Below are 12,098 nucleotides of genomic sequence, written 5' to 3' on the forward strand. Positions count from 1 at the left end.
CCTGGACCACGGAGGACAGATGCGCTGACAACACCACTGCTGGCCGTGATGGCAAGTAGTGACCGAGTGAACACTCAGGGCCAACCCATGGGCCAGCGCTCTTCCTGGGACCCCGCCCATCTTGGGGAGGGGCGGGGAGCCAGGCCCAGGTTCGAGCAGCCAGGAGGCCGCAGAGCTGGGGTGTGAGCCCTGGCAGCCTGGCTCCGGTCTGGCTCCCGGATGACAGGGTGTCCTTGGTGAAGGGGAAGGAGGTCGGTGCCCCGAGAAGCAAACCCCAGGGGAGACCGCATCTCAGCTCCCCCTGGGCCACACTGCTGAGCCGTATACTGTTAGCTACGGCTGGAAACCATTAGTGAGGGAGCCGTGGAATTAGTCTAGGCCTTGGGGACCAGCCTGGGAAGTGCTGGTCTCAGGCTGCTCTCCTTAGCGTCCCCGGGGCCCCGGTCTCCCGCGCAGCCTCGGAGCCCTGCAGGCTGCAGAGACAGAGCCGATGGGGGCGGGGAAGGGGCTGCTAACAGCAGCAGGCCCTCCACTCACACTTGTTACATGTTTTATGAATGATTTCTTAACCCCCCAAGAAGCTGATTGACCAGTCCTCCGTGTGGAGAATGAAAGCAGATCAGTGTCACTGCAGGAATCCTGAGCACCTGCTGTGTGCCAGGCACAGAGTAGATGGGGGACGCAGGCCCTGCGCGCTTAGAGCGTTCTGCCCAGTGGGGATGGGGGCGACAGGCCAGCGAGCGTGTGCACAAGCCCGGGAGACGTCACGGCTCTGGCGGGGCCGCAGAGGAGCTGAGCAGGTGCTGGGGAGGAGGTGCGCAGAGCTGGGTCTCACTTTGGGCTGGATGATCTGAGAAGTTTCAGGTGAGGAACACTGTTGAGCCCAGGTCTAACTGTCCCCTTGAGAAAAGCAGGGAACAGCATCGTAGCAGAGGGAATGCAAAGGCACTGAGTTGGGGAAGGCATAGGGGGCCAGGGCACGGTGACCTCTGTAACCTCGGGAGCCCCTGATGTGCTCTGGGTCGTAGAATTGGAGGCTGGAGCTATGCATCTGCGGACTCCACGCCCCAGGCCCCCTCAGCACCGTGCTGCAGGGGAGTGACCTGTAAGTTCATCAGGATGCTGGGGGTCCCTGCAGGTGCACTGAAGGTTTGCAGGTTAATACCTGCGGGATCCCCACCTGGGGGCCCTTTATCAGGCATTTGGAAATCTGAGGAACAGGACTGCCTTTCATTTATTTATACTAAACCATTCTTCCCCCCAAAGTGTGGGATGTTATTTATTTCAGTATATCGAATCCCCAATTTCACAGGCGTTGTTGGTTAGCATGAGGAAGTAAATCTAAACGTGATTTAAAGAGACAAACGAAGCCAACAGCGGCTCAGGAAGGGCAAGCATGGGCGGCGTGACGAGGATGACTCCCCAACACTGCGGTCTGGGAAGGGGGCCCCGGGGCCGGCACCTGCTCGGTTGGGGCAGTCCCCCGAGATGGGGACAGCAGACCCTCGCAGCTGCCTCTCTGGGTCACTGGGAGGCTCAGGAGTCAGGGCAGGTGCTGTCCTGTGTGTGAACACCACCCCGGGCTGGCCGGACCATGGGGTCTCTTGGCTCTTCAGACCTCCACCCCAGTTCTGCTCACCCCATCTGTTAGACCGGACGACGGCCTCTCTACATACACCTCCCCAAGTCAGGGTTCAATTTCTCCGTTTCTTGCATACTTCCGGCTCCTGGAAATTGGACTAAGAAAGGACATTATGTTCCCTTTACCTGAAAATGTCTTCTTCCCAATGTTTGGGTTTTCCCTGTTCATGCTCAGCTCTCGGTGTGAACACCTGCGGGGAGGCCAGCCCTGACATTCCAGCACAGCCGGTTTCCCAGACCCCCTCCTGTTCTAGGTCATTCCACTCGCCCATTTGTAGATGCCCATCATCAGAGGCCGTACCTTTCTTTCTCCCCCATGCTTGCCACAGATAGGTGCTCAGTAAACGCTTTATTAGTTCTGATCATTAGAACAGCCCCGTTATCACTGCCTGCTTCCCCCAAAGGCCCCTAGAGCCCTGGAGGGAGAGGGGCTGAATTGGTTCTGCTCCCCAGGGACTCCCCAGTGCATACCCAGCACTTGGCACATAGTAGGTGCTCAGTAAATATTTTTAAATACATAACTTCATTGCCATTACGTGTTTGTAATGGGGTCCAAGGTATTGCATGGGGTGGTATTTGGAAACCGAGTTCTATTGTAGGCAAATCGTTTTCTGGACAGATCAAGAAAAGAGGCTGTCCAGCAGAGTGAGGCCCCTGCTTGGAGTCTGGGGCGAGCTGCCCGGCGGGAAGGCTGTTCTGAGGAGGATTTGAGGAGAACCAGAACCGTGGGGTCTGGGGTGGGGGAGGCTGGTCCCTCCCTCCCTGTTTGGTGACTTCTTTGAAAGCTTGAAGCTGGGGTTTTTATCGGAGGCACCTCTGGTGGGGCAGTGACACAGAGGACCATTCTGTGGACAGACCCCAAGAGCTGTCAGGATGTAGTGAGCTAAAGAGAACAGGACCCGCAGAGAAGTGCCCCAGGGCGTTGGGGGTGGAAAGAAGATGCAGTCCTGGGTGGGGACATTAAGGAGCATTTGGCAAAGGGTGGGAATGGACAGGAAGTCAGTTTAGGGACGATAAGGTTATCCGAGGCGTCGCTTTTCAGATGAATCACAGAAATTATTGCCTCAAGTAGCCCGCCGAATGGGCTTCCTTCCACGTGCATCTGCAACGCTCGGCAGACCCCGTGGTAGGAAAGCTTGGGATTCCTGGACAAGCGCCCCTGCCACCGTGGCCCCCAACCCCGTGGGCCCCTGTTGTAAGCGGGGCGTGCAGGCAGGCCCGTGGTGCCCGTGACTCACCAGCATGTTTGTGTTGTGCAGCGCTGGAGAAGAAGATGGTCGGCAGGCAAGGTCGGGAGGAGCTCATCAAGAAGGGTCTGCTGGAGATGATGGAGCGGGGTAAGTGGGGCCCGGAGGCCCGTCCAGGGCGGAGCAGCGATCGGGGGCGCCCGGTGTCCAGATGCAGGGGCTGGGCCCAAGGAGGCCTCGTCAGCGGCTGTTCCCCGTCGGCCCGTCCTGAGGTTCTGGGCCACCTGTGCACGGGGCATAGAGCTGAGAGCAGTCACCTGTCGGGCGAAGGGGCGGGCTGGCCCTCCGTCCTGCGTCCCCCGAGCTCATGGCGTTGGCCTCTTTTTTGAGTTCCCATCATGACCCCCGATTCGGGCAGGTTATTTTGCCTCACACGGCCCTCTAGTACCCTGTCCACCCTTGGGAAGCATCGACGGTATTCTGGGCGCTGACCCACCTCACCCCTTCCCTGCGCCCCAGCCCCCCGGCCGTGCTGACCCCACTGTGCAGACGAGGAACGTGAGGGTCCAGGAGGGGTCGCTCCGGGGTCACGCAGCCCAGGGCCCAGCCGCCGTCCACACCCTGCTCTGGAGGTCTCACCACGGGGGCGTCTGCCCGTGGCTGACACTGGCTGTTACCGCTCGCCATTCATGCACAAAGTTCTGGAGCTCCCTGCCCGGTCTTGCGCTCTCGGTGACGAGGAGGCACAGACTCGGGTCCTGACGCACACCTTCCGTGCTTCATCCTTCCGGAGACTCCGGTGTCGGCGGACCTCGCCGTGGCCGGGAGCTCTCTCGGCAGCCCGACCACGCTCTTGCCTCCCGACCGGGGGGCCTGGCCTCGTGGGGTCAGTTCCCCGAGGCTGTGCGAGCCTATGGAACTCCTGTCTCTGTGTTCAGTGTTTGTGTGGTTTGGCCCAGGTCTCAGGACCAGGGAAGCCGGGGTACCCCGATGTGTAACAGGCTCTGCCTCTGGCCTCTCTCAAACCCACGGTGGTCTCTGCTCTCCTTTCTCATCTTCAGCCGCAGGGGGGAAGGGTTTCGATGATGCCGCGTTCCTGGGAAACCAGGCGTGGAAGTGCTTACTCTGGGTGATGGAACTTTGCGTGTGAATGGGGCGCTTGGTCCCCAGTGCTGTGGAGCTCCGGTGTTGAAAGTCTGACCCTCAGATTTGGGGGAATGTCATTGCTGATGGAAATTCGGACTGTTTTAGTCAGGATGGGACAAAGCAGCTCTGAACTCTGCATTTTGAATATGTTGCCAACACACCTTCCTTTGGACCTTGGGGAAGGGGAAGGGAAGATGAGAACAACATTAAAGGCCTGTTTATCATCTATCATAGAAATTATCATCGCTGGTGAATGAAGAGGGAACAGAGGTGTGGATTTGATTCCTGTCAGAAAAATAAAGGGGTGGCTGCAGAATGGAAGGGGGGCTCTGCTTTTCCTCAACTCTGAACCTTTGTTAAAGATGTCGTCTGATGGACTGACGGGCCACACGGAGCAGGCGGTGTCTGGCTTTGGCCCCCAGCATGTCATTTGCCAACCCCCACGTTAGATCACACTCTGGCTGAGTGATTATGAACTGGGAACCAGGTGGGTCCAACAAACAGCATCCTTCCCCAAGAGTTGGAAATGCGCTCACGGACTGATGCCACGGTAGATAATCCCACAGATCAACAGAAAGTCACAGCGGAGCTGAGCATCCGGAGAACGAGACACGGGTCCCGGCCTGGGCGGGGGCAGGGCGTGATGTCTCAGTGGGACCCCAGGGCAAAGGAGAACAGGCCGGTTCTCAGAGCCTGCTGCATACGAGCATCACCTGGGGAGAGTGTCAATTAAACGCTCGGGGGTGGGACCCAGGCATCTGTGCTTTGTAAACCTCCCAGCTGCCTCCGGCTTTGGTGCCATCAAAGTTGAGAAGCAGAGTGCGGGGAGGTAGGGCGCATCTTCCAGCTGGGAGGAGCAGCGTGAGCAGAGCCCCATGGAGGAAGGGGAGAAGGTGGGTGAGGTGCAGGGATACTGGAAAGGGGGAGGGGGCCCCGGTCCGACAGAGCCTTGCATCTTCCCTGCACCCCCCAGAAGCTGCTGGGTGACAAGCCCAGGGCGGTGCAGGGGCGTGGGCTGAGTGGGTCTGCAGCGAGCCTGCCGGGGGTCTTGCTGAGGGTGACGTGTTAGCAGGGTTGTAGGGTGCTTCTGGGAAGGGGCCTGGGGTCGGGGAGAGGAGGGGACGTGCTCTTGTTCTGTGGAACTCTTTCCTGCCTGTGCGCCCGCCCCTGAGTGTGCAGGGACAAGGGGATCTAGGACGGTGTTTGGCAGCAGGCCCCTGGGGTAAAGACCGCCCTGCACTGGTATTTCTGCCACGCACTTGCTTAGAAAATGCCTTTTCCCGCTGGGGGCGAAGGCCAGCCCTAGCCAGGCCATGTGCGTCCCCTCATTCATCCTGGTGTTGGGAGAACCAGCGTTCCTGCTCACTGCTAGGAATCCTTGGCGAGGGTGTGGAGCCCCCTCCCGGCTCTGGGTTGGGAGCGGAGCTGTGAGCCCCCTCCCCTCCCAGGCCTTTGTCTGGTGCAGGTGCGGGTGAGTCCTCCTGGGTTTGAATGGAGGACTCCTGGGCTGCCACCACCTGTTCTCAACCAGGCGTGTGTCTGCAGCCGGAGCGCCTCCCTGTGGCCGGCCATGCTACGGAGCCTACGCCCAGGGCTGTCCCCAGGACTTCAGGCCCAGCAGGCACCTGGCTGGAGGGTGTGGGTGACCGTGACCGAGGGGCCCAGAGAGGCCCCCGTGGGCTCGAGCACAGACCCTGCAGAGCCGCCCCCGACCTCACACTTGAGCTTCCTTGGCCAGGACAAACCCACACACATGCGCACCCCCCCATGTCTGTCACCTGGGAGTTTGCCTGCAAAGCTGAGCAGCATGACGGTGCGAACTGCCTCCTGGCAGGGCCGGCAGGAGAGAGTCCCGGTGGGGGGGGCGAGCCTGTGTCCCTCACTGGGGGTGTTGTTTTGTGATCCTATGAACCCGAGCATTTTATGAACCAGCCTGACCCACCCCTCTTCTTGTTCTGGAAAGTTTGGTCATCTACTGGAACCTGGGAAGGACCTGGACCAGGTGTGGGGGGGAGGGAGGAGGTGACCCTTCCCCCACTCTGTCTTCCCTGCTTTGGCCACACTCCTCTGACCCAGCAGTGACAGGTGGGGGCCAGCCAGCGCCCCACCGGCCCCTCCACTCTGTCCTCACCCAAAGGCAGCAGGTTAGGAGCCTGCACATTCCTCCATCTTCCCGAAGGTGTCTGCCTGGCATTCTCTTTTTTTTTTTTTTTTTAAGATTTTATTTATTTATTTGAGACAGAGAGAATGAGAGAGACAGAGAGCACATGAGAGGGGGAAGGGTCAGAGGGAGAAGCAGGCTCCCTGCCGAGCAGGGAGCCCGATGCGGGACTCCATCCCGGGACTCCAGGACCATGACCTGAGCCGAAGGCAGTCGCTTAACCAACTGAGCCACCCAGGCGCCCTGGCATTCTCTTAACTGAAGGAATTTCACCCTCTACCACGGGATAGAAGAGATCGCTGTCACCCTGGTGTTGTGTCCACTGACCTGGGAGGCACGAGGTTTCCTTCCTGGAGGGGGTGGGGGTGGAGAGTGACAAATTAAGAGCGGGTGGCTTCTGTGTGGCCGGGGGCCGTGTGTGCGAGTCTGCGGCACGTTCCCGGTCACCGCGGCTGCTCCGCGTAACCCAGGTGCTCCGCTCTGTGCTCCCCCCACAGCCCTCGGGGAGGATGGGCATCCGATGGAGATCGGCCTGGAGGGAGGGCTGGCGGAACAGTGAGGTACAGGGGACAGCCACCCACAGCTACCCCGCCCCAGCCAGCGTTCCTTAGCAACCGCCCTGCCAGCAGCGCTATTTTGGGAACTGTAACTTTTCATTGAGCAGGACTGTGAACGGGGGCTCTGAGCATGGTCCAGAAGAGTCCTGCAGGTGCCCTGAGCTGGGACGCAGGTGGAGGATGCTCCGACGACCTGTCTGGTGGAGCCTCTGCCGAGCTGGTGGCAGGCTGCAGACCATTGGGCCTTCCAGGTTCAGTGTTCTGACCGCTGTGGTGTTGGTGGTGATGGGGGGGTGTCCGTCACTGGCAGCAAATGGCCCGTCCTGTCTAAGATTCGGAGTCCGCCTCTGTCAACGGTGGGTTGCGGTCTCACCTGGTGAAGGTGTGCGTTCATCTGACACAGAGCTTGCTGGGTACCCATGTGGTGTCTCTGGCGGGGCTGGCTGTCCTCTGTCCTCTGTTGCCAAGGACCAAGTAAGCTGGTGGCAGAGCCTGTCCCAGCCGTATGGGGAGGACGTGTAAACCGGTCCTGAGCAAGGGTGGTGGGAGGTACGGTTTTGAGCTTGAGCTTTGCGACCTTTCATCGCGTGCACTGGGTGTGTTCTCCTGGCTGGCGTCTGGGTCTTTTCCTGGGTCGGGGTTGGTCGACGAACTCTGGTGCAAGTCTGCACATTGTTCCTGGCCCAGGACCAGTTTTTGGAAGGCCCTTGTGCTGAGTCATGGTTTTTAAACTTAAAGTGTTTTTTGTAAAAAAAAAAAAAAAAAAAAAAAAAAACAGCACAAAGACTACACAGTATGGGCCAGATGGCATGTGGCCCACAAAGTCTAAAATACTGGCCTTCTGCTCCTTTTTTGGGAAAGGTTGCTGACCCCTCATCAGGACCCTCTGGTCAGGGGACACGGCTGCAGAGATGAGATCTTCCCAGCCCCAGATCTCCAGACTTCCAGCCTGGCTGACCTTTCTGCCCTTCCTGGGGAGAGGGCTGTGGCCTTGGGGGGCGTGCTGGGCCATGGTGACCACTCAGTCCCTGTGGGGTCACACGCCGTGGGCTGGGCCCACGTCCTGGGTGCAGTGAGGGCTCCCCTGGGGAAGCCTGTTGCTTTTATCTGGGCACCTGCGCCCAGCCAAGGGGCTGGGCTGTCAGTCCTGCTCGTCAGAGTTCATCAACAGTAGTAAGGATCATTACAAGCACATGGCCTCCTTTCTGCCAGGTGTGTTGTGTAGATGAGCCCATTTAATTCCCACATGGGTGCCATGAAGTAAGTAGTTGACGCCATTCTCCCCATCTCCGAGGTGAGGAAGTGGACGCCAGAGACGTCTGCCGTGGGATGGGGTGCATGGGGAGGTTGACCTTCTACTTCTTGTCCAACCAGTCCACTTCCGGGGTGAAAGGGACATTGTTGGAGGACCGGAGGGCAGCAGGTGGGGGTTGAGACTGGCCGGGGTGAAGGGAGCTCTGACTCTGAGATCGACTCCCAACACCGCACAGTGATGGGAGGCAGTTGTCCTGAGCCAGGCTCGTGACCCCGCGGTGCTGCTCTGTGCAGGGTGGCCTTGTGCACGGGATGTGGCATCTGAGCAGGGCGTGCGGGGCTTCATGTGCTGGTCTGTGCTCTGCATCTCGGAAGTGGTGATTGTTACCAGCTGGCTGTGTCTCTGAGCCCAGACCTGCCATCTGGTGGCCATGGGATGGGACCAGTTGCGCCCCTGAGCACTAAGCCCCTCTTTGGTAAAATAGGACGTTGGAGATGATCAACCCATCATAGGCCAGACCCTCAAAGTTTCCAGCAACTGAGCCCCAAGCAAGGGGAGCCACTGAGTCCTCCTTTCAGCCCTGCTGGGAGCCTGGGGTCATTTCTTTTGAGAAGGCCACCTGTCTACACCCAGGGACTCCCTGCTCTGAGCCCCCTCAGTCCTGGGCTTGCAGTGCCTCAGAGCGTGACCCAGCTGGGATTGACTCTTCTTATTCCCTGCCTTCTCCCGGGGGTGGATGCAGGCCCAGGCATACCGTGGGCGATGGAGAATGGTTTGTGTGCCAGGGGACCAATAGTCCCACCCCGTTTGGTGGGCGCGGGAGCGGATTGGTTACCTGTAGCTGCAAGAATGTTCCGTAACACCTGCAGCACCTCAGGGCAGACAGCCGTTGGCATGTGTGGTCCCGTCTGGGGCTGGCCTCTGCTGGCCGGACAGGAGCAGCTCCATTTTGTACCCGTGCCTCCCGTCCCCAGCCTGCTGGCCCGGTGCGTCCCAGCAGCGAGGACAGGCGGCGGCTCGATTGTGGGAGCGTGCGGGCACTTTTGAAGGCATTGCTGCTTCATGGCCCCATTGGCCAAAGCAAGCCAGAGGGCAGAGGCCAGCATGGGAACGGGGGCACCACGGGGGTACCGATGTGGGTGGAGGCTTTGGCCAGTCTCCCACGGGCAGGCAGTGGACAGACCAGGGGGCTGGGGGCATGGCAGTGCCTGGGCCTCCTTAGGAAGCCTGGATGTGGAGAAGGAGTCCCAGGAGGTGTGGGGAAGAGACGTGGGGGTACCATGCCGGGGCCTGGGGTGGCTCGCTTCCCAGGAAGGCCCCTCCCACGAGTGAAAGCATGTAGGAAGGGAGATGTGGGCTTGGCTGACGGCTGGCTTTCCTTGCAGATGCTGAAAGCAAAGCCTGCAGCCCTGACGGAGGGCCCCGGGCCTCACAGAGCGAGCCCTCCACCCCCAAGCAGGAGACGCTGACTTCAGAAGAAGCCCCGCCCGGAAGCCCTCTGGCCACTGGGCCAGACCAGTCTTCCCTGGACGAGCCGCTGTCCTCGGACTCCTATTCTGACGACGCAGGTACCGGCCATAGACCGTACAGGGCTGAGCTGCTGTCGGGACAGCCGTTGGCCTGGGTGGCCCCCCGGGTAGCATTCTGGGCTCCAGGCCCTGCCATGCTCTGCCCTGTGGTTGGGTTTCAACATTTGCCAGAGCATTTCTCTCTACTGCTCTTCCCAAGCCTGGCACAGCCTGGAGGTGTCGGTGCTTGAAGACGTTCACAGGTGGCCTCCCCATATACATTCTTCCTGGGACGTGGTTGCTTGCTGCTGGGAACCTCTGAGCGGGAAAATGCTCTCCAAGGGAGCCAGTGTCCAGTGGGAGCATCTTAGCGGAGCCCAAGACTGTGAGGCAGGATGAGGAAGAGGGACCTTCCTAGTGGCCTAAATCCTCAGCAGGGGGCTGCCTCCTCCATGGAGCCTGGCCTCCGTGCCTGCCACACGGCGCCTGGAGCCTCGGGGTGCTGGCGGGGCTGCCGAATGCCTCGCTCCTCATGTGCCGGGCTCTCCTCACCGCGTCTCCGTGGGGCATGCTGGGTGTGCTGCTCAAAGCCTTATTTCCAGCCTCCGGGAAATGGGAACAGCAGTACTTCGTATTCAGGGTTGTTCGAAGGTAGGAGGAGCCGCGCTGGGTCGTCACTGGGGACAGTGACGGCCGTGGTGGTGGTTTTAATTGACTAGACCGGGACAGGTGCTGGCTGAGGGAAAAGGTGGAGAGAAAAAGAAGGTGGAGACGTAACCAGACATGAACCCATCAAATGAGCCCTTGGGTGCTTTGAAATATCTGTGCCCTCTTTTTCGGACCCATTAGCAGCGTTTTTATAGAAATATTCAGGGGGACCTCCCTGTCAAGCTGGGAGCTTTTTCCCTCGTAAAGTAGCCAGGCAAAAATATGTCAGGCACGGTGTGGGGGCTGAAGCCGGGCGGTCTTCACACGTGTGGGAGGCTGGAAGTCCAGGCTGTGTGGACGGGCCCGCCGGGTTCTTTGGCTTCAGAGCCGGGTGGACATCTGTTCTCTGCGGCCTCCTTCTGCCAACAAGGCTTGCGCCTCCACGTTTCACCAGCAGCCCCGGCCAGCGAAACCCCTCCAGGGTCGGCAGGCCCCTGCCGAGAGGTCTGCTCTGTCCGTCCTGGGTGTGGCTGTGCTTCTCCGGTTTCACCCCAGCGTGGGATGTGGTAGGAGTTTGGGGTCTGAAGGGTTGTGACCCTTGGGACAGTCCCAGTGTCCCCAGACACCAAACTCTGTCAGGGTGGTGGTTGGTGTTTTTCCACCTGAGGTCCTTGCAGGCGAGCCCTGCCCTTGGCCACAGAGCCTCCGGCTCTGCGGGGCTCACCGCTGCTGCCGGGCGCTTCTCTGTGGCTGGTTCCTTCTGCCTGCTCAGCTCGGAGGAATGTGCCTGTTGCCCTTGCCTGCCCCCCTCCCCAACCTCAGGTGCTCTCTTTCTCTGCATGCTTGGTGGAGGGATGGAATTCCTGAGCACAGAGTTCGTTTGTGGAGACCACAGGTTTGTATTAAGGACTTTCTCCTGGGCGGTCTGTTGGTCGGGGGTCATAATGGCGAACGTGTCTGGGTCTCGTCCCCCAGAGTGATGGGAGGAGGTGAGCAAATCTGCCGACCCTCCTCAGCGAAGTCCGTGACCGTGGGCGTGCACACAGGGCTCCTCCCTGAGCCTGGGAGCTGGGGCAGCCCGGGGATGAATAGCATTGGCCAGGCAGAGAGGAAAGGAAAGAGCTTCCCTGATGGGGGAAGAACCTTTGCAAAGACTGAAATCAGGGTCCACAGCTGCTTCTGCATGGGGCCACGTAACTATGGTTGCCTTTGTGTCAGAAGGTTCCTGATGAAACCACGTCCCTCCGTGTAGCCCGGGAGCAGCCACAGAAGATGTGCAAACGAAAGCACGTGGCTATGTGCCCGCAAACCGTACTTGCAGAAGCAGCCCGCAGGCTGGGTTTCGGCGGGCTGTGGTTAGCCAGGGAGCAGAGCCGACCACGGGACTTCCACGGAATGAACGGTTTGTATGTGTGGCCAGAGCCAGGGTGAGATGGAGAGAGAGGAGCTGAAGTCCGCTGGAACCCAGGGGATGGGGAGGCGCCATGGGTTCACCCTGTGCAAAGGGCAGCAGGCTGCAGGGTGGGCCAGGGCCTGGGGAGCGAGCCAGACCACCAGCCCTGGTCCGTGTGGGGCCGTGACGATGTCCTCCTCAAGCCGCACACCCCATCCCTGCCCTCAATGGGGTCCTGTGTCCCTGGGGTAGGAGAGAGTTCACGTAGGTGGCTCATGGCGAATCACTAGAAAACTTTTTAATGGTGATGTTTGTTCTCATTAGCACAAGGGGAATGGGTTTCTCATGGAGGGTAGTGAAGGGCTTTTCCCCCAAATAAACAAGTTTAAATGAAAAGCTGGAGTTCACGTAGAAGAAAACGCAGCAAACCAAAGTACGGGAACATGGAGAACAGTCTGAAATCTCTAACGGAGACAGGTTGTGTGCAGGGTTCCATTCTAAGCACTACACACCCACCAGCTCGTTTAACCTGAGGTATGGAGTTAGGGAATTCAGGCAACGTGTTTGATAGCAGGCCACCCCGGGTTTGACACATGGCTGAA

At 59.5% G+C, this 12,098-nt stretch overlaps 1 protein-coding gene across 1 annotated transcript in view; it reads left to right on the forward strand.

Annotated features, from left to right (window-relative positions):
• Positions 1–12,098, forward strand: part of PHACTR3 (phosphatase and actin regulator 3) — a 219,301-nt gene that overhangs the window by 119,007 nt on the left and 88,196 nt on the right. Inside the window, exons 3-4 of the mRNA XM_021677840.1 lie at positions 2,901–2,978; positions 9,333–9,515. Coding sequence (XP_021533515.1) covers positions 2,901–2,978; positions 9,333–9,515 — 261 coding nt within the window. The remainder of the gene's footprint in view (positions 1–2,900; positions 2,979–9,332; positions 9,516–12,098) is intronic.

Source organism: Neomonachus schauinslandi, chromosome 10 (assembly GCF_002201575.2).
Source record: "Neomonachus schauinslandi chromosome 10, ASM220157v2, whole genome shotgun sequence".
Classification (NCBI taxonomy): Eukaryota; Metazoa; Chordata; class Mammalia; order Carnivora; family Phocidae; genus Neomonachus; species Neomonachus schauinslandi.